Source organism: Coenobita brevimanus, chromosome 69, assembly GCF_032717465.1.
Source record: "Coenobita brevimanus isolate Jiangsu-jjx chromosome 69, ASM3271746v2, whole genome shotgun sequence".
Lineage (NCBI taxonomy): Eukaryota > Metazoa > Arthropoda > Malacostraca > Decapoda > Coenobitidae > Coenobita > Coenobita brevimanus.
Genome location: NC_137022.1, coordinates 520,345 through 546,987, shown reverse-complemented (window position 1 = coordinate 546,987; position 26,643 = coordinate 520,345). Strand labels below are relative to the sequence as shown.

Sequence of the window (26,643 nt, the reverse complement as noted above, 5' to 3'; positions counted from 1 at the left end):
AGCCCAAGAAGGCAGGTATAAGAGCCCAAGTGTGAGGACTTTTAAGTTATACTGCTGATCCCTGGGGGGGAAGGGGGGGAAGTTGGATTAGGGGTGGAGAAGGAGCTGAAGTAGCGGCAGTGAGAGATGCTGGGTGTCTACTGTATGGAAAAGCTTTTCACCAGAATTCCTGATATATGGTAGCTCATTCTGCAACCTACTCCACTTGTGATGAACTACAAACCTGAGAAATTCATGCCCACAGCATGTACACTGGACAGTGCTTTACATGGACAATGTACTACCATCAGCAAAAATTTGCCAACAGCTCCCTGCCAGTATCATGACCTGCCTTCCATAATTTTTGTGCCTTCTCAAACATCAGAGAGTATCTTTCTTTCTCATATTCTTTTGTCATTTTTATAAACATTTGCCACATCCAGCAGAGAAATGTCATTAAGCTTTCGATCATGATAATACCTGTGAACATGATTCAAAGTATCATATAAGGGACCCAACCTACAAGCATTGTATTTTCTTTCATCCCAGGTCTTGTTCTATTATGCAGCTTTTATTTACCTATAACCACCTGATGCTTTCATGGTTTGTGTAACTTGCATAACCATCCTGGGTGCACTGTCAGTCATAACTTGTCTATTAAAATAGAGACAGAAGAACCTAGCTTTCATTCCATGGTTTCCACATGTTCTGGAGAGCAGCTCCAGTGCTTTACTTTTGCTCCCATAATGTAGGGACTACGAACAGACAGAGATAACTCGAGCTGTACACAACTTACGGTAATGTATAAAATCTTGTGCTTTGCCATCACAGAAAAATGTGCATGACTTCATTCTATTTTGAGCAAGTTCTGATTCTTGTGTGAAGTATGTAAATGTGACAGTGATCACTGAAGAAGTTAGTAATGATGATGGAAAGACTGAGAGTAACTTCAAGCTCAAGCCAAGCATCACCCAGCTCAAATGAAAACAGCGTCAATTTGCATGTATCCCGAATACAATTCGTTAACAATGCAAAATATCACTCATTTAAATAACTCCAAGTCGCATCTACTCCTTTGTCTGAAGACTTGAGCTATAAAGTCTCATTAATATAAAAGAACCTAAATATTCTACATTTATGCCAAATTGTAGTTGGTAACATGGGTCTTCATAAAAATCTTTGGTGGATAAAAAAAAAATAATAATAATAATAAGTATTCTGACTTGTAGCACACATGTAGTGACAGCTTGTCAATGGTACTCCCTTCACCACTGTTTGCGTCTTCTTTGGTCTTCAGTGTGCTGCTTGTGAGTCTACCGGTGACCATTCTTTTTGTGCTGGTACATGTCATACTTGGTGCGGAACAGCGCCCCACAAGTGCATGAGAATGGCTCCTTTGCTGAAAATATGAGAAGTATTGAAACAACGGGAAACCAATATTGGACCATTTATCTTAAGCTATTACATCTGACAGATGTTACATGGTTACTTCCATTGTTTCTGGGTGAAGACGAGAGCATTCTCAAGGATCCACACGTGGAAAATGGTAACAAACTTGTTTCTGAGTCAGGCTGAGAACATTTTTACGGACCTACGTAAGGGAAATAATAATAAACTTAATCCTTTATATCCATACATTCAAGCCAAGATTTCAAAGGCTCAAATGAGGTGTCGCTCATTTCAACAGTGCTCTGGTAAAGCAATTTACCCAAAATTTTACATTTAGTAATCAAATGTGCCAGTCAAGGTGACATTCATGTGTAATACAAGGCAGATGGAGGCTTTCAACCAAGTAGTGTCACTGGCAGTGTACGAAAGAGCACGTAGAGACTCTCAGGTGTGAAAGGACCGATCTTGCAAGAGAGTCTCTTGAGTGCGTTGAGTTTTGTTATTCAGGGGATATGTTATGTGCAGGAGGTGAGGCTGTCTCTGTAGAGAGTGGTTGGAGGAAGTTCAGAGAGCTGTTGCCTCTCCTAACACTGAGAGGGCTCTCTCTCTTCATGCTATGGGATCTCTGTGTGCAGCACGTGTTAGGAGCAAAATGCTGTACAGTAGTGAGATGTGGTCAGTAAAAGTAATGGATGCTTGTAGGCTCAAACGTACAGAAATTACTATGATGAAATGGAAATATAGTGCATCACTGAATCCAAGGCCTCAGGGCTAGGATTACGACTGACATGTTGAGAGGAAGGAGGATGGGACTTGAATGCACTGGTGTTGTGATGAAGACGGGTAGATTGAGCTAGTCTGGGCATGATGAGAGGGGTGCAGAAAGTGAGAAGTGTGAAAGCCGTGGGAAGGGTTGTGACAGGCAGACCAAAAAAGGAACTGGGATGAGGTCATAGAGTATGACCTCAAGGCTAAGGGGCTGAATATGGAGGCTGCCAGAGATCAAGCAGTGTACAATGCCGCCATAAAGTGACCAAGGCGAATGCATGCAAGCATGTTGGAGCCTTTAAAAACGATAAAATTTGAGTGCAGGCCTCAATTACATGTATCTTTTTCTCTATTTTCTCATATCCAGTTTCTATAAATGGTTATACTATGCAAATCCTCTCCTACCCTTTGATAAACTTTCTTATTCACTACCTTTTGTGTATTTAACCATTTCTTATTTTAGTCAATCTATGCATCACACATATTTTCCTCAACAGATAATTTTCCACAACTCATGACCTTTCATATCCATTTCACACCCACAGAGTAATGCGCATATAGTCCTGTACTAACACTCCTTCAAGAAAATTTGCTGCTTCTGCATTAGATTTCTTTTCTGTATCAAGGTCTTCCTTGCACCCTGAGTGACAATTCTCCACATTTTCTTTTCCTGTTTAATACAAATAAGGCTAGCTACTGTACAGGAGGTAACTAAATAATTAAACCCTTCAGTAACTGGTCTATACTCGGGCAGAAAAAATACTGTAACCTAGTAAAGTAAGATTAAACACCCGTACAGGCTTCTGCAAAGCCAAAACCCATTATCACTCAGTGGGTAAACTTGAAGGGGTCCCACAGAAAGACTTGAAGCCATCTCAGAACATCTCCATGAATTGTAAGTGGTGATGGGAGGCATCATTCCAGACTCTGAGAGCTGAGAAGAAGGTACACTGCTTCTTGTCTCCAACTGCAGTGCTCCACAAGGCCTGTCAGTCTTCTTCAATGATTGATGGTGTCACGTTAGCAGACTTAATGCAGCTACTCTGTGTTCAGTAACACAGAAAGTGGGCCAATATACTCTCCTATACAACTTTCACCAACTATTAACACCAAACTACATGCACATTACACACCACACTTCATCATCATCATCATCTAATCCTGTGTTGCCCAATGAGATGCGTAGAAGCCCGGGGCTAGGCAAGTTGGTCCTAACATTAAGATGATAGTGACCGGTTTCACACATCCCTACTGGCATTACGTGAGCAATAAACCCCAACCATCCCTTGGATATAAACCTACACAGGCTCAATCCACTTGAAGCACCTTAATTATGCACTAAACCACCAGGTGCCATAATTTGGTTACATGGTTACCACCCAGCATAGTAAATAGTTTCCTGGTGTACAGGAAACCATTTGGCTTGTCACTCAGCGTAGAGTCAACCACAGACAGAAGGAAGAGGAAAAAAATGAAGCAAAGAAAGACAGAAGAGGAAGGAAGGAAACAAGGAAGGAAGAGAGGAAATGGCAGTCAACCGAGAGCAGCACTACATCGAGTGAGTGGATCGTGAGCAACCCCACCTACCACTATATACACCACACTTCCTATTCTAAACTCAGAGAACACACCACACTTCCTAGTCTAAATTCAGAAAACATGGCACATCAACACCCAGACTCTCTGGCTTTGGTTCTCCTGTCATTCTTTAACTAAATACAAGTATATCTGTGCTGTGTACTTATCCCTTAATGCAAGTGACTAGGAAAAGTTATTTGACTATATTACTTCTAAGATGGAACACATCCTATCAAAATTTCCACTTTCTGAAATCTCTATTCTAAGTGATTTCAATGTTGATCACCACCTATGGCTCTCCTCTCTTTTCACTGATCCACCTGGTGAACAAGCCTACATTTTTCTATCCTTAATGACCAAGAACAGCTTGTACATCATCCTACCTGTATCTCTGATCACCTTGGAAAAAGTTCCAACATATCTGACCCCTTCCTTACAACTAATTCTGCTTCAACTGTTAATCTTTTCTTTCCGATAGGCTCTTCCGATCACAACCTAATCATCTTGACTTGTCCTATTGCTCCAGTAATGCCTGTGGACCCTCTCAAGATGTAGCAGCTATGGTACAGTAAATTCTCGATTGTTCATTGTTGCAAAATCTGGCCAAGCACAATATCCAGCGCTTTCTGCTCGACTCTATTAAAGCAATACCTGGTGAAATTATACAATATCCAGCGCTGAAATGGGAAGCATTTGGTGGTTCTATGCAATACAGGTATACCTCGATATAAGATACCCCTAGATGCAATACCATGGCTTAACAATGGGGGTACAAATACCAGCATACCATGTCTAATGATGGCCAAGCCCTGGTTTAATGAGGTTTTGATTTTTTTTACCAATATTTATGATATTTTAGACTAAAATTGTGTGTTTAGGTTGATTTATAAACTGTTTTTAGACTTAGATTAATGTGTTTTGGCCACTGGTGGGGAGAACATTGTCATTTTGGGTACAGTTTACTAAGTTTGATTTTTTCCAGACTTATATTTGACTTATATTTAAATCTAAAGGTGAATGTAGGGAAGAGTAAAGTGATGGTCTTTGAGAGAGGTGAAGTCAGTGAATGTACAGCGAGGTTGGATGGTGAGGAATTGGAAAATGTGAGTACTTAATATCTGGGTAGTGTGATGAGTAAGGATGGAGGTTTGGAGGGTGAAGTGCTTGAAAGGGTAAAACAAGGAAGAGAGGTTGCTGGTTCTTTGAAAGTAGTGATAAGAAACAGGGAAGTGAGCATGGAAGTGAAAAAGTTACTACATGACAGTATTGTGATACCAACTCTAACGTACAGAAGTGAAGCTTGGACGTTGTTGGAAGGACACAAGTCAAGAGTGAGAGCAGTGGAAGTGAGTTATTTAAGAGGAGCCTGTGGAGTCACATGGAGAGACAGGCTGACGAATGAGGATATAAAGGAGCGTTGTGGTGTGGATGTGGATGTGATAGGAAGCATTATGAGGAACACACTGGGGTGGTTTGGCCATGTGGAGAGGATGGAGGGTGAAAGACTGACGAAGAGAGTGTATGTGAGTGAGGTGGAGGGGGGAAGAGGGAGGGGGAGGCCGAGGATGAGATGGAGGGATGGGGTGGAGAGGTATATGAGAGAGGGGGGTGTGAGTTGGGAGCAGGGCAATGAAATGGCAGGGGACAGGGCGACTTGGAGGCAATTTGTTTGTGGCCACCCCAAACGGGATTGAGGCGTCTGGCAATAGATAGATAGATAGATTTTAAACTTAAAATAAGACCATAGGAGACAGGACAAACATACAGTAATTCCTGGAAACTACTTTAGGTTTACAGCAGTGGCTGGGCCTGGGCCTGGGAGCAGTCAAGAGACGTCCGTTCGTTGTGGCTGTTCACTATGTGTGTGTGTGTGTGAACAAAAACAGTGAGACCAAAACATGAGGCCTGGGGTGTCCGTTGTTAACGATACTGCTTTAGTCTCAACGTTATAATGCATTAATTTCTTGCTGCAGTGTGTTGAGTTATTGTCCTACTGTTTTCTATCTATCTATCTATTGCCAGACGCCATAATCCCATAAGGGGTGGCCATTTGACTTTGAGTTAGTTGTTTTACGGGAAGGGGCACTAAACCTCCACCAAACCACTTGTTTTATGTTTGTGTAATAGTAGTGTGACCAAGAGTTTTAAATATGAAGTCAGCTTGAGATGAAACTACTAGTTAAGAATGACAGGTAGGGGGTAGGGGTATGTGGGAGAGTTGGGAGCTGGGGTAGAATCGGGTGGAGCTCATTTCGTTCTCCCCCTTCCCCTCTTCTCTGAGTGGAAATTAGTGTTCGTGAGTGTACAGTATCAATTCTGTAATACAATATAATCTTTTACTCATGGGTAATATTGTAGGAAAGTTTTTAGAATAGAGGGTTGAGACGGATAGTAACACAATAGCTCGCCTGACGCTGAATGTTTAGCTAATGGGGGGGGAGTATTATGCAATATCCAATGTTTTGCTTTAACTGGGAGAGGATTTGGCTGAATTACACTGGATAATTGAGAGTTTACTCTAAATATAACTGTGTGGTACCATTATTAAGATGTACATACCCTCTGCGTGCATGATGGCCATATGTGTACGTAGCGTGGCAGCATCCCGGTACATGCGGTTGCAGGTAGGGCATGGCCGAGGCTCATGGAATGCTAACTTGCGCTGGTATTGCTCTGAGGAGTACAACTATGAATTACATATCTAGCTACATCACCAATGTTGTCATTGTCATTATCATCATCCTAACATTGAGAAGATCTGAGAGTACAGAGATGACAGTAGCCAGATGGACATGTAGGACTTCCCTGAATGACAGAATTGCATGTGGAACAACTGCAAATAAGCAGCTGAGAGACTGGCTGGGAACGGAAGGCACTGGACATGTAATGAACACAAAGAAATGAAGGTGGTTTAGATATGAGGGAAGAATGTAGGCTGAAAATTAGAAGAAAAGATCTACAAGTGTGAATGTGGAGGGTTGAGAATCAAGATGTTAATCTAAAAAGAACTGAGATGATGTCCTCCATCTAAATACACACACTCTTCTATCCTTTATCAACAGTCTTCCTTATGCTACATGTTACAAATCTCTGCATTTCTTAAGTTAACCAGCCTACACATCCCATGTGCATTCCCTGACACCCATTTTTACTGCCTTCACTCTAGACTTAAATACTAAAGCCATTCCAAAAGCTCTATTCTATCTATCTATCTATAGCCCGACGCCCTAATCCCGCAAAGGGTGGCCGCAGACAAAACGCCTCCAAGTCACTCTGTCACCCACCATTTGACTCCCCTCCCCCCAACTCACCCCCCCCTCCCTCATATACCTCTCAACTCCATCCCTCCACCTCATCCTCGGTCTACCCCTCCCTCTCCCTCCCTCCACCTCACCTACATACACCCTCTTAGTCAGTCTTTCATTCTCCATTCTCTCCACATGTCCAAACCACCTCAGTGTATTTCTCCTAATCTTTTCAACCACATCCACATCTACCCCACAACGTTCCTTCACTTCTTCATTCGTCAACCTGTCCCTCCACGTCACTCCACATGCTCCTCTCAAGTAACTCATTTCCACTGCTCTCACTCTTGACTTGTTCCCCTCTTGCAAGGTCCACGCCTCGCTTCCATACGTCAGGGTAGGGATCACAATACCATCATGCAGTGCCTTCTTAACTTCCATACTCACCTCCCTATTTCTCATCACTGCTTTCAGTGTACCAACAACCTTTCTTCCCTGCTGTACCCTTTCACGTACTTCATCCCCCAAAGTTCCATCCTTACTCATCACACTACCCAAGTACTTGAATGCACTCACATTCTCCATAAGCTCAAACCTATATATTACTGGTAGTTATAGCATCAAGGAAGAAAATCCATATGAATTTATATATCTGCTTATTTTCCTCAAATATTTTACAGCATACAGTAATCCCTGTACTATCCGGACACCCACTATCCGGACTCCCCACTTACCGGACATTTTGGTCCCGGGACTTAGTAACCCCAAAATTGCCCCAAAAATGCAAAAAATTCCAAAAACATCCGACTTTATTCCCCTCCGTAATTTGAACTCGGCGCACAGCACAGACCAGCTGCGTTTTGGTGCATAGCTCTGCTGACGTCCACTAGAGCACCCCTGCAACCTCCACACTTCCCGCCCGTCTTTCGTCATGAATGCAAGCTCATTGCCATGGCCGCCCACATGCTTGCTTTTGTGGTGGTGCCCTACCTCTTGCAGGCTCTGCTGTTCCTTTTCTGCCTCTTCTTTGTGTGTGTGATGATGCCCCGCCACCCAAGAAGAAGAAGCAAGTGGTTCTGGCTCTGGAGAAGAAGAGGGAGATATTGGACAAGGTGGACGCGGGATGGTCAACCTCACGCATCCTCCGTGAATTCAACCTGGCCCGCTCTATATTGCTTGATGTCAAGAGATACTGGGACAAACTCATGCAGTACACGGCTGACTTCTCGTCGAAGAACAAACGCAACATGGAGAGGAAGATGATGTTTACTCCCCGGTATGCAGAAATCAACCGCTCCACGCTGATTTTGTATCGTCAACAATGTGCTGCTGGTGTGCTGGTGCGTGGCACGGAGTTGAAGGCTGCTGCTCAGAAGTTCGCAAGGTTACACGACACCCCAGACTTCAAAACATCCGAGGGTTGGCTCTTCGCTTGCAAGTTACGGCATAGACTTACCAACCGTAAGCCCCATGGCAAAGCTCTGGAGGCCAACGAGGAGGGAGTAGAGGAGTTTCGGCAGGAGGTGAAGGGCTTGATCGACAGGGAGGGCCTCACTCTCAATCAAGTCTACAACACTGACAGAACTGGTCTATTCTATAGCTCTTTGCCAACGAACACTCTAGCCAAGGAGACAGAGAAGCGTGTACCTGGCTGCAAGCTCTGCAAGCAACGGTTATCTGCTTTGTGTTGTGCCAATGCTAACAGCATGAACCGGCTCAAGCCCGTTACTGTTGGCCTTGCAAAGCAGCCTCAGCGTCTTCATGGGGTGATGGATGTCCTTCCTGTCGTTTGGTACCATTCTGTGAAGGCTTGGTTCACAGCCAAGATCTTCAAAGACTGGTTCCACCGCCATTTCGTCAAGGAGGTCATCCATTACCAGACAAACACACTGGGAATCCCACGTGACCAGGTAAAGGCCCTCCTTCTCTTGGACAATGCACCTGCGTACCCGTCTGATAAGGACTTGGTGGCTGAGAATGGCCGCATTAGGTGCATGTTTTTGCCACCAAATTCGACTTCTCTCATCCAACCAATGAACAAAGGAGTGATCATGCCAACAAACAGGCTGTACTGTAGGAAGCTCCTGGACGAGGTGATGGTTGTTCTCGAGGACGAGGACGAGAGCAGGGAGGGACAGGACACGTGAGGCCAGAGGACTAAAGAAAACCTTCGCCACTACAACATCAAGTCTGCCATTTACAACTGGGCCGGTGCATGGAAGGAAGTCCCTGTCAAGACTCTGGAAAATGGTTGGTCTCGTCTGCTTCTTGGAGCCGATGTGGTGCACGATTTCCTAGGTTTTAACATGGATGACTTCCATGCATGTCCATATGCATGGTGACGATGTTGATGTGAACGAAGTGCGTGAGTAGTTGGATGACGACCAGGGCGATCCTGGATATCGGATCATGCCTGATATCGAGATCGCATCTTCAGTTGCACGTACAGGTACCCAGCTTGAAGATTCCAAAGAGGACGGCGACGATGATGCAGACTCCTCTCAGTGTGCCACTACTCTAGCCATCCTCAAGCTATGCGCACTCCGGGAACATGTCGAGTTCGTTCTTGACTACCTGGAACACCTGGACTGCGACAGGGAGATGGGGCCCTTGGGACTTGTGGAGGAAGTGCGTGCTTTCAGGCAGTGCATCATTAATCGCTAAAATCGTCATTCCTTGCGCAAATCAACAATTGACACTTTTTTCAGACCCGTGACCCCTGCTATGCCCAGCCCTAGCTCCACACCACTGCCTCCCCAAGACAGGCCTTCATCCTCCAAGCCACTGCCCAGCACATCAGGCACGGTGGAGTCGCCACTGAACGTGAGTTTGCGCCTGTCTTCAGAGTCGTCTGCAGTGGGTAGTCCATCACCATGTCCCAGCGACGCACCCCTAGGCCACCTGCATCAGCTACTCTCAGATTCTGATTGTGAATAAACAGCAAGAACTCGCCACTAGACCACATGGGATTTTACAACACTGTGCAGTGAAAAGAACAGTGTGCAGTGTTAAGAAATTAGAATTCTGAGTGCAAAGACCTAAATGCAGAGTGCAACACTGATTTCATGAATGTACAATGGAGCACAAATAAGAACAGAGTGCGCAGTGTTAAGAAATTAGAATTCTGAGTGCAAATGACTTAAGTTCAGTGCAAGACTTGATTACTGCAGGTGCTTCAGGTACACCCTATAAAAAAAGAATCGGGACCCCACGAGCTGATGCATCTCGCAATGACCACTGATACGCACCAGAACTCAGTTGGGGCTTCAAATTCCTTCGTGTGGTGTGGCATATTGTATCGTGCAGTAAGGGTCCCGATTCTTTTTTTACAGGGTGTACATCTTCATACTGTCAGAGTCTGAGAGAAGGCGGGTTGTTCATCGAGATGGCCATGGACTTGTTGTAAGTACCCAAAATGTTTCATATTGTACTGTATTTTCCATACTTACCTCTAAAACCTCATCCTCTGGTTCCTTTGCATTTATTTAACTCTTTTATGTACCTTACTGGTGTGAAAAGGGTTTTAGGTGCTATGCATGTCCAGTAGGGAGTTATGTAGGTGTTTTTCTGAGTTAGGCTAGGTTAGGGTCCATAAGTACCAGTCCAGGAGCAATGGACTTGTTGTATGTACCCAGAATGTTTCATATTGTACTGTATTTTACCTCTAAAACCTCATTCTCTGGTTCCTTTGCATTTATTTCACTCTTTTATATCCCTTATTGGTGTGAATAGGGTCTTAAATAGGTGCTATGCATGTCTGGTAGGGAGTTATGTACTGTAGGTGTTTTTCTGGGTTAGGCTAGGTTAGGGTCCATAAGTACCAGTCCAGGAGGCAGGGGCCCACTTTCTGGATGGACCCACTTTCCGGACATGCCTTTGGCTCTATTACATCGAATAGTGGAGGGATTACTTACTTGCTGAAGTTTACAAATATGCAATGCAGGAAAAGTGCTGGAAGAGAAAACAAAAAGAGTTAAGGTGAATGCAAAAAAGAAGCTTAACCCATTCTTTACCAGAAATGTGTTTTGATGTACCCCCATACATCGATTGTAAACACCCGTAAGACATTGGAACCACAACCGTGGTATGCTGGTACACCCTCTAATGAATGACAGCTTATGGGCCTCAGGGTAGCCCTGTAAGGCTGTTTCTCAGGACCTTGTGATAGCAACAGCTCTGTGTTTTGACAACAAAGACTGTGACGAAGTTCTGACGAATTCAGACATCATAAGATACATCATGACTAAGTTGCGATGGCACCAATGGCTTGCTCACTCCTCTGTGATGTAACCTCTTTTAGACCAACCATTATTTTACTTATAATTTCTACTGCAGATATCGTACTATATTTTCCACTGACATACGGCAAAATTTACACCCCTTGGCCTGTCTGAGAGAGAAAGAGTGCCAGTTATCACGCACTGGACCACGAGAGAGGGTGTACTGGATATTTTTCTCTCATGGCGTATCTGGCTGATTCCGATAGTGACGAGTTTATTCCTCATGGGGACACTTGTTTAGATGTATCATATGATGATGCAGCAGTGTCTGATGTGTCAGTAGATGACTATGATCCTGAAAATGATAACGAGGCTGATGTGAGTGAGGTGGAGGAGGAAATTAGTAGCAAGCTTAGTGACACCACACTCTCGGCAACAAGTGGGTCAAGGTCGTCACCACCGTCGCGTGTGTCCACACACTTCATGCTCACCTTACATGGTAAGTAAATAAGCCATCCATCTGTGCATGACATTTTTTTCAAGCCAGTTTGTACAGTAGTTACCTGAGTAAGAGTACTTTAGCATAAGATATGTAAACTTATATAAAGATTTATTTTATAATTTCTTTTTTTATTACCAACATCATGCTGGGTTTATGTGATCATCAGTATAAAAACAAATCACAAAAAGTGAATAGTTTTGATGTGGCAAAAAATATATACTACCCCTCACACTATGGGAGAGGGAGCTGTCAGGTCGGTATGGGGGGGTAAACGTAGTGTTTATACTGGGGGGAGGGGTCAGTAAAGAAGGGGTTAAATAAACACGAAGGAATATACTTGAGTTTGAAGTACAGAAGGTAAAGATACTAATATGTAGATTCACCATCATCATCCAGACCCAATCTCCACCAAAACAATGGAGGGAGGCTGGATCCAGAAACAAACAAGTATGTCTGTCAACTGCATATCCATATTGTGCCAGCAAAACAGTTAGCCACCACAAACATAAGAGAAGTAGAGGAAAAAGCCTATTATCTTCCTGTGCACATAATCACGTTAAGTCCTTGTTTTATGCAGATGTTTTTAACTGATCACTATACTTTTCTCATTCTAACCTGGCCTAAAACTGCCATCTTTAAATCTTGAATGCCAAATTATAATAAATGATTAATTTTAGAGTATAATGCTAGTCACAACACTATGGAAATGACGTACAGCCATAGTCTCATCATTTTCTGCCATTAAGCTATGTGAATTAAACTGCAAAATCTGGGTCAAGTTATGGTGAAAAGAGCACAATTTTCCATACAACTGGTAATGTAAACTGGGAGGTGCTGGTATATTTACTTTATAAATAGCAATGGAACTTGTAGCTTTCCTGTAATTACCGCAGACTTAACAGCAAGAAAGAACATACAAAAATGACATATAAGAAGCTTCTACATGAAGAAATTAAATTTCATTCCCCATACATATTGCGAGGCACTATCCAAAATTTTCCAGACTAATGCTATATAAAACCCTTGAAGTAGTTCCCTTGCACATTGATGCACTGGTCCCAGTGCCTCCTCCATTGCTGGACTGCTCCCTGGAAGTCTGTTTCGACGAGCGTCGAGAACCGTCTCCTATTCCTTCTGGATGTCCTCAATAGTGAATGATGCCCCTTCAGCTTGATCTTCATTTCTAGGAACAGAAAGAAGTCACAGGGGGCAAAATCCAGTGAGTCAGGAGGGTGGGGGACAACCATGTTGTTCTTGGCCAAAAACTGCTGGGTGCTGAGTGCACTGCAAGCTGGGGCATTGTCATGGTGGAGCAGCTAGTTGCTGTCTTGCCAAAAGTTGGGGCATCCCCTTCTCAGACCTTCGTGCAGTCACTACAAAACATCACAAAAGAAGTTGGAATTGACAGTTTGGCCAGCTGGGACAAATTCTTTGTGCACAACCCCCTTGATGTCAAAGAAAACATTCAGCATGCTACTGACATTGTTTTTCACCTGTCTGGCCGATGTTCAACCAGCCTTGAACTGTGCATGCCATTGAAACATCTGCATCCAACCACGAGATTGCTCATCAAACACTTGCTTAATCATTGCCAGGGTCTCTGTTGTTTTTCCCCACGATTTGCACAAAATGTTATACAAATTCTTATATCTAGAAAAGTGCCTGATAACACGTGCATGACAGCAAACAAACAAACGTCACTAATTCCCACGTCTGCCTAGCTCTGTGCCCCATCGTACACTGACTAGAAATGCATGTAAGTACTGCCACCTAGCGGCGCATTGAGCTACTACAAGTCGTTTAGGTGTGGCGATCCCAGTCAGGAAAATTTTGGATAGCACCTCATACAACTGCCCAAACTCCTCTCTGCAGCAAATGTTCAACTAAGGTTTTCTAGACTGCGGTAACATTTACAGTACATTCATAATTTATCTACATAATAGTACACACACTGCATAAAGAACAAATAAAACTGATTGTACATAAATAATTTTTTTAATCTCAAAAATTACCTATTTCCCATTACAACCTTGCTATTAAAAAGTTTGCTAAAAATATCTTTATGACAAACATGGCAACAAGAAAATATAAGTTACTCTGGCAGGACATATAGGACTAACCCCGTCATAATTTCATCTGTGGATCAAATATCTGCAGTGGGACAGATAGTGGAGAAGGCTTGTGAGAAGGACCATAAGGTGTTTAAAGCATTTATGGATCTGGAAAAGGCATATGACAAAGCAGACAGAGTAGGGTTGCGGAAGGTTTTGCACATGTACAGTGTAGATGATAAGCTGCTACGTGCCGTCAAGAGGTTTTATGATGGTAGTGAGGCATGTGTAAGGGCATCTAAGTGAATGGCTCATGATCAATGTGGGTGTGTGACAAGGTTGTGTGATGTCTCCATGGCTGTTCAATATATATATGGATGGGGTGATGACAGAAGTGAAAACAAGGGGTAATGGAGAGAGGGATGGTGTTGGTAATAAATGGTGATGGATGTAATATCTCAAATTTGTTGTATGCCGATGATGCAGTTTTGCCGATGTCTGAGCATCATGCCCTGAGAGTAAATGTAGGAAAGAGTAAAGTGATGCTTACTGAGAGAGAAAAAGAACCCCAGTGTGATGTTACAGTGAATGGTGAGAGCCTGGAATTGGTGAGAGCTCAAATACCTGGGTACAGTGAAAGAAAAGAGGAAAATGAGCAAAAGAAGTGGAAAATGACACAAGGAAGAAAAGTAGCTGGTGCTATGAAGGTCTTGATAAAAAAAAACAGAGGCTTGAGTGTTGCAGCTGTGTGAGGCATATGTGAAGTGTTAGTGCCAACTTTAACATATGGATGTGACACTAAGGTGTGGTATGAAAATGAAAAGTCAAAAGTGAAAGCAGTGGAGATGGGACTGTTGAGGAATGTATGTGGAGTACAGAGAGTGAATACGATACAAAATACTGTGATTCGTGAAAGATGCAGATCGAGGAAGTCTGTGGACACAAGAATCGAAGAGAGTGTAATGAGATGGCATAGTCATGTTGAGAGAATGGATAACAAGTGGTGAAAAAGGTATATCTGAGCGAATTTGAAGGAGGGAGGAGGCGAGGTAGGCCAAGGAGAAGGTGGAGGGATATGGTGGATGAGTGTGTGAGGAAGAGAGGTATGGAAGTCGGTGAGACTAGGGGACTGACAAGAGATGGAGCTGGTTGGATGAATGTTGTAAGAAGTCCATGATCAGGGATTTGGCACCCCTTTTTAACGTGAGAGCATTTTGATTGACTCTAACAGGTATGTTTATGTGACGCTACAGAATGTGGTGAAAGTTTTTGGCATATCAGATAGAGCCAGGATTCCGGGGGCTTGTATGATGAGTGAATGAAAGTGTGGCCCATTGGATTGGGCAATCTTGGACTGTCTGGACATTGCTACTCCTCACCCTGTCCTAGGGCGTGAAAGAGAGGTCCAGATGATGATGATGATGATGATGATGATGATTAACAGCTCTTTCCAATGGGGGATTTACTACATGGGGTCCATCCAAAAAGAAACCAAACTCTATAAACAGTGCACCAATCAGCCACAGCAGCCTGCATTTCTAAAATTTATGAATCTACTAACATAAAAATGTGAAAACATCTTTCCTACCATGATCTTTCCAATCGTCAGCATGGGTTCCACCAGGTACGCTCCATTAGTGATCTTCTTACCTTGTTTTCTTTCTTCTGGTCATCCTCCTTTCGGAACTCTGGCGAAAGCTTTGCCATTGCACTTAACATCTCAAGGGCTTTCAGTCAAGTCTGGCATAAATCTTTAATTTCCAAACTGCCCTCTTATGGTTCCCATCCTACTATCTATGCCTTCATCTCAAGCTTCATTTCTGGTTCTTCTATAGCTGCTGTTGTAGACAGCCACCATTATTTCTCCTAGGGCTATCAATAGCAATGTTCCTAAGGGCCCCTTCCGATCACTAACTCTTTTCTTTCTGTTCATCAAAGACCTTATAAGCTGTACATCTAACCCTATTCACTCATATGATGATGACTCCACCCTTCACCTTTCTATCAACTTCCCGCAGCGTCCATCTCAACAGTTACTTCAACAAACATGGGATGATACTAAGGCACACTTAAAGATGTCTGACTTAGCTCATATCTCTGATTGCGTGAAAGTAATTTTGTTGTTTTTAATGCATCAAAAACTCAGTTCTTCCATCTTCTGACCCATCAAAATCTACCACAGGAATATCCTCTAATTTTTAACAATACCCAACCCAATCTTTCATCGTTTTTGAACATACTTGGGGTTCCATTCTCTCGGGATTTATCTATTACCTCTCTTGTAACATCTGCTTCCAAGAGATTAGGTGTGGTAACCCGACTCTTTACCCCTGCACGGTTGGTTCCTTTATACACAGGTTTTACTCACCCTTTTGTTGAGCAAACTCTAATGCATGGGGAGGCTCCCCACATACAGCTCTTCTTAAAAAGGTGGAATCAAAGGCCTTTAGTCTCACTAACTCTCCTCCTCTTACTGGCTCTCTTTAATCTCTGTCTACTCGTTGCACTGTTGCATCTTTATCTCTCTATCACTGCTTCAATGGTCACTGCTCTTTTGAACTGTCTGCTTGTATCCCTCCACCACAGCAGGTATATAGTACATGTAGAGGTGTATGGTATGTAGGAGGACTGCTGGGCCTTGATAGCAGGCTGTGAAGCCTATGCCTAGAGTCGGACACATTAAAAAAAAAAAAAAAAAAAAAAAAAAATCTAGCAGCAAATGCTCATCCTTTTTCTGTCCAACTCTCTATTGCAACAGTTGACAGTTATTTCCAGTCCTTCAGGTATGCAATAAGTCAACTCTGGAACTGCCTTCCTCTCTGTATATCCTACTGCCTATGACCAGTATTTTAAAAGCAGTGTACTTGAAGCCCTTTCACGTGACTTTAGAAACGGACTCCCGTGGGAGTTGTTGTATGCTGATGATTTGGTGTTGATTGCAGAGAATGAAAGGGAGGCGGAGGAAAGGTTTAGGAAGTGGAGAGATGGTATGGGGCAAAAGGGTTTAAGGGTAAATGCAGATAAAACAAAAGTGATGATATCTAGGGTTGGTGGCGGTACTGTCAAAGACGAGGGAGAGTGGCCATGTGCAGTTTGCCACAAGGGCGTGGGAAGTAATTCCATCTTGTGCGGTGTGTGTGATAAATGGGTGCATAAGAGATGTAGTGGTATCAGAGGTAGACTGGAGATAATGCTGATTTTATGTGTACGGCATGCCGGGGTGAGCAGGTGGAGATCGTCAGACGTGAAAGAATTGAACTTGCTGGTGAATCTCTTGAGTGTGTGGAAGAGTTTTGTTATTTAGGAGACATGTTGTGTGCTGGAGGTGGGGCTGGAGCTAGCTCTGTGGCTAGGGTGAGAAGTGGTTGGAAGAAGTTCAGGGAGCTCTTGCCTCTCCTGACATTGAGGGGGCTCTCCCTACGTGCTAAGGGGTCTTTGTATGCAGCGTGTGTTAGGAGTGTAATGCTGTATGGCAGTGAGACCTGGGCAGTGAAGGAGGAAGACATTCGCCGGCTCAGACGTACAGAAATGACAATGATTAGGTGGATGTGCCGTGCGTCCCTGCGTCCAAGGCCTGGAGGGGCTGGGTTTACAATGGAAGAGTTGAGAGGTAGGATGGGACTGGAGTGTATTGGTGTTGTGATGAGGAGAGGTAGATTGAGGTGGTTTGGACATGTGGAGAGGATGGGGGATGATAGTTGGGTGAGGAAGGTGAGAAGTGTTAATATTGGGGGTGGGGTTATGAGGGGTAGACCGAGAAGGACATGGGACGAGGTCATTAAGTGTGACCTTAGGGTTAAGGGACTGAACAGGGAGGCTGCAATGGATCGTGCAGCGTGGAGAGCCGCCATTGGGTGACCGAGGCCGACACATGCAAGCATGTTGGAGCCTTTAAAAACGAAAACGAAACGAAAACGAGTGTGTCCAGGCATCTCAAAATGAAAGGATATTAATTTGACTCTTTATTATCTTGTTTTTATTTTTACTTGGAGGGAACAATCTTTGGGCTTCTAGCCTTTGCTTTCTTCTTCCTTGCATAAAAAAGAAAAAAAAAAAAATCTTTTTATCCCTCTCTCCCTTTCCACCTCATTTACACTCTTCTGGCTATTCTTTATTCTCTCCACATCTCACACTACTTCTAACACTTTCCACCACATCCACATCAGCACAAAACTTCTTAAACATGTGGAGTTGCGTGTACAGGCAAACTCCATATTGTCTGATATCTCTCCAAGTAACTCAACATGCTCCTTTCACTCCTGACTTGTGTCCTTCAACATAGTCAAAGCTTCACTTCCATTTGTTAGAACACAGATCACAATTCTGCAGTTCACCAATTTCTTTACTTCAATGCTCACTTCCCTATTTTATCACTGACCTCTGTATACCTAGAAGCTTGTTTCCTTGCTGCACCTATTCATACACTTCATCCTTTCTATTTCTATCCCAGCTTATCATCACATCATCGTCATCATCCGAACCTCCTTCCCTACCCAAGGGCAGGGTGATGAATAGCAACGTCCAGACAGCCCAAGTTTGCCCAATCCAATGGGCCACACTTCCATTAACTCATCATTCAAACCCTCAGAATCCTGGCTCGATCTGATATGCCAAAAACATTCACCACATTCTGTAGCTTCACATAAACCTATCCGAGAAAGTCAATCCGCATGCTGTCACGTAAAATGGGGTGCAAAATCAATGATCATGCACTTTTTCTTACAACATTTGTCCAACCAGCTCAATCTCTTGTCAGTCCACTAGCCTCACCAACTTCCATACCACTCTTCCTCATACACTCATCCACCATATCCCTACACCTTCTCCTTGGCCTACCTCGCCTCCTCCCTCCTTCAAATTCGCTCAGATATACAGTAGGTACGCACAGTGCGCGTCATTGCAGTGGCGAGTGACCAAAAATCATAACCAAAAACCCTTCAATGCGCGGGTTTACTGCACAGAACGCAAGGCAGAGGCAACGAGTGGCTCAAAAATGCCATTTTCTACTAGTGCGCGACCACCCCTCACACAGCGCGTCACGTGTCGTCATGTTGATGAGCAGAAATTCCTGGGCATTCTACTGCGCAGCTTGGGGTACAAGGGAGCGGGCGCACCATAACAGTCCTGGCTCATGCACTGTGTAGATCCGCTCTCTACAGCTAACCCGTTGTGTACAACGTGTGGTGTTTTTTGTGCTGCTCCATCCTTGCCTGTACTTCGCTGCACCATGGCTCCAACCCCAAGAGTTAAGAAACTTCTGACACACGCCACCAAGTTAAAGATCATTAAGATGAAGGAGGAGGGTAAAGGAAACACTGCCATCGGGAGAACCCTGGGACTGGCTGAATCTACAGTGAGAACTGTGTGGAAGAACCGTGAAGCCATAAAGGCTGTAGTGAAGACATACGGTGCCTCTGACCTAGACAGCCGTTCGCGGGTGGGAAATCGTGCTATGATACTAATGGAGTGCTATCTTGCCACCTTCATAAAGAGGAAAGAAAAGGAAGGTGTTCCACTGAATGGAAGATTTATTCAGAACCAAGCCCAGCTCTTTTACAAGGCAGCATCTCGCAGGTTAAAAGTGGAAAAACCTTTCAGGGCATTGGTTGGATGGCTGGACTGTTTTCTCAAGCGCAATGAACTCCATTACGTGAAAGTGTCTGGTGAATGTGCCTCTGCCGATAAGCTGGCCGCGAGAGACTATCCTATGATATTTCGAGCGATTATTGAAGAGGGACAGTACACCAAGGACCAGATCTACAACATCGATGAAACGTCGTTATATTACAAGGCCATTCCAAAATCACTTTACATCGCTAAAAGACAGAAACAAGCCCCTGGTTGCAAGCTCCAGAAGTGTAAGATGACGGTAATGTTCGCTGTAAACCTGTCTAGGAGCCACAAGATGAGGCCAGTTGTTGTACACACAGCTTCACACCCAAGGTGCTACAAAAACCTAATGAACATGGATGCAAGTGGCGTGTATTGGTACAAGTCCGCAAATGGTTGGATGACCGCGAACATTATGGCAAACTGGTTAACGAGGCGGTGTGTCCCTGATGCCAGGGCCAAGTGTCTGGAACTGGGCTTTCCATTCAAGATGCTCCTTGTGCCTGATAACGCACCAAGTCACCCTCCATACCTTGAAGATCTTCATAAGAATTGTCGTGTTGTGTTTCTGCCGCCCCGCACGACGTCACTAGTGCAGCCACTTAATCAAGAACTAATCGCCACTGTGAAGCATTTCTACCATAAGCAAGTGTACGACTACCTACGCAGGAAGACCGACACGCAAGAGGAGCTTCATGCCCTACAAGAAGATCACGATGAAGACCTTGATGAGGCACCTGCTCCCGTTCCATCTCCACCAGCACCAGTACCCCGACCTCCCACAGATTCCATGACTGTTGAGGCATTTTGGCGTAATTTTACGGTGAAGGACACAGTTGAATTTCTCCTACAAGCCTGGCACCAGATTACACCTGCAACGGTGAACCATGCGTGGCGAATGCTCGTGCCTCACTTATGCGTCACCCAGGAGACGGCCATTCAACCACTGGCCGAGGCTGAGGCAGCAACATTGACAGCAGCAAAAGCTGTACCAGGTTTCGAGGACGTTACACTGGCGGACATACAAGAAGTTCTACTGAGGAACAGCCTCCTGAAGAAGTGTTGCAATGGATAGACGAGGCTGACGCAGAGCCCGACGCCAGACAGAGTCAAGTTGAGCAGCCTAGCATGATGGAAGGCAGCACTGAGCTGTGTATGTCAAACATTAGCAAGATCCTTGCTGCCGTGGATAAGCTCAAGGAAGAGGTGAAGGAACAAGAAGTGAGCAACCTAAGAACGGAGGAACTTCTGGTTGGTATCGACAAACTCTTCCGTTTCTACACATACAGGCACAGGGACGAAATAAACAAAAGACAGATGCTCATAACAAGCTACACACAGCGGGCTCAAGTTGGTGAAATTGCGGAACCAGCGACATTGTCTGCTCCTATTCCTGTTGAGGATGAAGAGGATGCAATGTCAGAAGTGTCAGCATTGGACTTTGAAGGATTATGGCCGAAGTGAGTGACTTTGATGCTCCTGGGGAAGGTGATCAAGAGGAGTCTGTGGAGGGAAGTGTTGGTGCGGTGGGAGGTGTGGTGGGGAGTGCGGCGCTGTAAGCGTTGCCGCGCCTCGGAATCCCTGTTATTTAAGGTCATCAGGTCTGTTGTCTACTGTTGTTAAGGTGACTACCCATATTTTTGTTATTGTAGCTATAGCTTTAGTACAATGTCTGAAACATATGACCTTTATTATGTCTCTAAGGGCCAAAAAATGTCCAGGTATGAGGGGGTACCGCCCATATGTAATTATTCCCATAAGATTATGTATTCCTAGTACGCGAATTCCCAGTGCGCGAGGTCGTGGACCGCCCAATCTCTCACGCACTGTGCGAGCCTACTGTACCTTTTTCACCACCCTATTGTTATCCACTCTCATCCACATGACCATACCATCTCAGTACACTCTCTTCAATTCTGGTGTCCAATGACTTCCTCACTCTGCACCTTTCGTGAATCACATTATTTCGTATCTTGTCCACTCTCTGTACTCCACATACATTCCTCAGCAGTTCCATCTCCAATGCTATCACTCTTTACTTTTCATTTTCATGCCACACCATAGTCTCACATCCATATGTTAAAGCTGGCACTAACACTTCTTCATGTATGCCTTGACCAGCTCCAACACTCAAGTCTCTGTTTCTTATCAAGGCCTTCATAGCACCAGCTACTTTCCTTCCTTGTGTCACTCTACTTTCCACTTCTTTTGCACATTTTTTTTCTCTTTTCTATCACTATACCCAGGTATTTAAACTCTCTCATCAATTCCAGTCTCTCTCCATTCACGATAACATAATACTGTGGGTCACTTTCTCACTTAATAACCATCACTTTACTCTTTTCTACATTTACTTTCAAGACATGATGCTCATACAACAGCAAAGCTCTACAATATTCTACCAAGCTCTTCTCCATTTCTTTTTTTTTTCAATGCTAGGAAGAACGAACCAAAGGCCATGAGCCCACAATAACAGTTCCCTCCAAGAGAAAAACAAAATACAACAGAGAGCCAAATTCAAGATCCGATCATTTCGAGATGCCTGGACACACTGCGTTTGAAATATTGGAGATCATAGGAAGCAGGAAATAAAGACAGAGGGAGACAGTTCCAGAGTTGACCTGTTGCATAAATGAAGGACTGGAAGTAATGGTTAATTCTTGCATTAGAGAGTTGGACAGAAAAGGGATGAGAGTTTGCTGCCATACGGGTGCTACGTGCCCGTTGTAGAGGTGGAGGAATGCAAGCAGACAGTTCAGAGGAGCAGTGACCATTGAAGTAGCGATAGAAAAGAGATAAAGATGCAACAGTGTGACGAAGAGACATAGGTTGAAGGAAGCCAGTAAGAGGAGGAAAGTTGATGAGACGAAAAGCCTTTGACCCCACCCTATCGAGAAGAGCTGTATGTGGGGAACTTCCCCACACATGAGAGTTGTACTCCACACAGGGGCGGATAAAACCCGTATATTGAGTCAACAATTGTGCAGGGGTAAAGAAGGAACAGAGTCGGCTTTGCACACCTAATCTCTTGGAAGCAGATTTTACAAGAGATGTGATATGATCTTTCCAAGATAAGTCCCGAGTGAATGAAACCCCAAGCACGTTCAAGGATGATGTAGGATTAAGCTGAATATTATTAAACATTAGTGGGTATACCTGAGGAAGATTTTGTCGGGTTGGTAGGTGTAAGAACTGAGTCTTTGATGCATTGAAAACAACCAGATTTTACCCCAGTCAGAGATACAAGCCAAGTCAGACATTAGGTGTGCCATAGCCTCATCCCTTGTTTGTTGAACTGATTGTTGAGATGGACGTTGCGGGAACCGAAAGGAAAGGTGAAGAGTGGAGTCATCAGCGTATGAGTGGATAGGGTTAGATGTACAGCTTAGAAGGTCATTGATGAAAAAAAGGAAGAGAGTTGGTGATAGGACAGAGCCCTGAGGAACACCACTGTTGATAGATCTAGGAGAAGAATGATGGCCGTCTACAATGGTGGCTACAGAATGACCAGAAAGGAAGCTAGAGATGATGGCACAGATAGAAGGATAGAAACCGTAAGAGGGCAGTTTGGAAATTAAAGATTTATCCCAGACTCGATCGAAAGCCTTTGAGATGTCAAGTGCAGTGGCAAAGCTTTTGCCAATGTCCCGAAAGGAAGATGACCAGTATTTGCAAGTAGCACTGCATCATCACAAATGTGAGATATTCCATCCATCACCATTCATTACCAACAGCATCCCTCTCTCCACTACTCGAGTTTTTACTTCTCTCATCACCCCATCCGTATATGTATTGAACAACCATGGAGACATCACACAATCTTGTCACACACCCACGTTGATCGTTAACCATTCACTTAGATGCCCATTTACCCTTACACATGCCTCACTACCATCCTGAAAACTCTTGACAGCACCTACCAGCTTACCATCTACACCGTACATGCACAAAACCTTCCACAATCCTTCTCTGTCTACTTTGTCGTATGCTTTTTCCAGACTCATGAATGCCATAAACTCCTTATAGTCTTTCTCACAAGCCTTTTCCACCATCTGACTGCAAATATTTGATCTACACATCCTCTGCCACTCCTGAAGCCACCCTGTTCATCACTCACTGGGACTTCCGATATCTCTCTTACCTTCTCTATAGCAATTCTTTCATATACCTTCCTTACCACACTCAATAAACTTATGCCACAATAATTTTTGCAGTCACTTCACTCACCTTTATTTTTTTACAGGGGTACAACAACAGCCTTTTTCCACTCTGCTGGCATTGTTTCACTCATCCATGCCTTCTTACATACCTCCAGCAAGCACTTCCTTCTGCTCTCTCAACTACACTTAATCATCTCTGCATACACCTCATCAACCCCAGCTGCATTCCCATTTTTCAGCCACTTCATGGCATTCTTCACTTGCGCTAATGTCACATTTCCTGGCACTCCATTCCTTCTCTGCACATCCCCCCAAACCAGTCATGTTTACAATGGCTCTGCTCTTGCTACTCCCATTCATTTGGCGTTCAAGATATTCTTTCCATCTGGTACTTACTTCAACCCCATGGGTGAATGACCTACCACTTACATCCTTCACGCTTTCACATTACTTTCCACTGTCACTTCTACATTCCAGAATAACTTTCTATTTTCAGTGTGATTTGCATTCATTTTTCTCCCTAGACCATCATAAACTTCCTTCTTTTTCCTTTTCGCTAGCCTCTTTACATGCTTCTTTCTCTCAATTTATTCAGTTCTTATTTCAATTGAACCCGTGTCCTGTAACGACTCTAGCCAGTTCCTATTTTCCTCCATTGCTCTCTTAACCTCTTCATCCCACCATGCCACACCTTTCTTCTTTGTTGCTACTCTTGCCACACCACACATCGCCTTAGCATTCCTAACTAAGCAATCTCTCTATGCATTCTACAGGCTGTCCAGATCCATTTAATTCCAATTCACTGATTCTAACACCTCCCCTACTTTGGTCCTGTACTCATCTACCATTTCTTTGATCCTCAGCTTCTTGACTTTCAGTCTTTCTCCCTGACTGCTCCTCTCTTTCCTGGTCCACCTCACTCCTCTCAGCTTAATCTCGCACACCACAATCATATGATCTGATGGACATCCACATCGTCCTCTAAGCAACCATCCTCAGAATCGACCCCTCTACGAACATGTAATCAATCAGGGTCCTTTAAACACGATCCCCGTTACCTCTATACCCTGTATATTTATATGCATCTATGTTTGAAATATGGGTTAAAAATGGACAACCACTTTCCTGACACATATCCTTCTGTCACTACCCATTATCATTTTCTCCTAGTACTCCATTACAACCCATTATGTCATCCTCAGGACCAGCGCCTACTCTTCCATTCACATCGCCCATTACAAACACTTTATAGCTCCTGGGCATTTCTCCCACTGCTTCATCAAGCTCATCCCAAAACCTGTCCTTCTCTCTCTCGCTACTGTCATCAGACAGTGCATACACTACAATCACTGCCACTTTCACCTTCTCAAACTTGAACTTGACATACATACACCTCCAGCTGACACATTTGTAATCTCTCATTCCACTCTGCCACACTTAATTCATCAACAAAGTAACTACTTCCCTGCATCTTCCTCTCCCATTCATACCTGACCTTACACACTTTACACCCTCCTACTCCTCCACTTCACACCCTTTCATCATTGTTTCACACACTGCCATCATGGCATATCTCACACTCCTGAACACATTCACTACTTCCACCCTCTTGCTCTCCTCATTCACACCTCGCACATTCTATGTGGCCATGCAAATCTGCCCATTTGGTTTGGGGCCCTGGGCAGGTATTGGGTCCTAAATATTTGAAGGCACTCACATTCTCCACTTCCTAACTATTCATCCTAAATATGCACTCCACACTTCATTCCTATCAAAGACCATAACCGTACTTGTTACATTTACATCCAAATTTTCCTTTACATACACTAAACTCATTCACCAAGCCTTGTAATTCCCATTTATCTTCACCTGACATAACAGTATCATTAGCAAACAATAATGCAGGCAATTTCTCACTAAGGACACTACAAAATCCATTACTCTTGTATTTCTTTTGCATCAACATCCATATATACATATATTATACAATGAATCCTAACCATACCATTATATTAGTAGTACATAAGGTGATGATGACGAAAGTCTAGAAAGAACTATACCATACATAGCTATTTGATGATGATGATGATACTCTGGAAGGCATCCATTCATCCATCACCCAATCCTATGTCGCCCCATGAGGAGTGTAGGAACCCAGGGCTAGGCCAGTTTGTCCTGACATTTTAATTGAGACTGACCAGCCTCACTCTTACCTGAGTAGCAATATGTGAGCAATAAACCCTAACCACCCCTTGGATATAAACCTACAAAGATTCAATCCAATTGGAGCACCTAAATTACCCACTAAACCACCAGGCGCCATAATTTGGTTATATGGTTACCACCCAGCATAGTAAATCAGTTTCTGATGTACAGGAAACCATTTGGCTTGTCACTCAGTGAAGAGTCACCCACAGGCAGAAGGAAGAGGAAAGAATGAAGGAAAGACAGAAGATGGAGTGTCAAGTCACCCATAGGCAGAAGAAAGAGGAAAGAGTGAAAGAAAGAAAGACAGAAGAGGCAGGATGGAAGAGAGGAAAGGGCAGACACCCAGAGCAGCACTACATTGAGTGGATGGTGAGCAGAAGCAAGAATACTTTACAATCTCAGGCTCCTTTAACTCACTCTCCAATTCTATGTAACAGAATAATAGCCGTCCCAATCAAAATAAGGTTAATGGTAATACTCAGGCTCCTATGATCCATTCTTAAGTCAATAAAATAATCTGACATGGAATTAAGTAACACAGCTCTCAATGAGAAGGTTAGCAATTTAGTGTTTGAGCTCACCTAGAGTTGCCTGAACTTCCTTGCCGGAGACCATGGATGGATGAATGTAGGGGTGCACAGAGGTGGGTGTGGTGGTGGTGGTGGTGGTCGTGGCTGTGGTAGTGTGGAGGGGGGTGAGGGTGGTTGGTGGGGTGAGGGTGGTAGAGCTGGCCTGTAGGGACACTGAGCCTGGAATCAACACCTGCTGAACCACTTTGCTCAGGTTCACTGTGCTGCTGCCACTGCTGCTGCTACTGCTGCCTCCTCCTATGCTGCTCAAACCTGCAAACCCACCATACAAACGTACACCAAATGCTTACCGGCAACATTACTGGGAGATGTGGTGGTCAAGTGGTTTGTCTGTTGTCTGAGG

The 26,643-nt window shown here is 44.0% G+C and overlaps 1 protein-coding gene across 1 annotated transcript in view; it reads right to left on the bottom strand.

Moving 5' to 3' along the window:
* Positions 1–1,292: 1,292 nt before the first annotated feature.
* The window catches only part of LOC145406017 (uncharacterized), a 63,486-nt gene continuing 38,135 nt past the window's right edge, over positions 1,293–26,643 (bottom strand). The window contains exons 6-8 of the mRNA XM_080277204.1: positions 26,292–26,552; positions 6,274–6,387; positions 1,293–1,378 (exon numbers count right to left, since the gene is read on the bottom strand). Coding sequence (XP_080133330.1) covers positions 1,293–1,378; positions 6,274–6,387; positions 26,292–26,552 — 461 coding nt within the window. The remainder of the gene's footprint in view (positions 1,379–6,273; positions 6,388–26,291; positions 26,553–26,643) is intronic.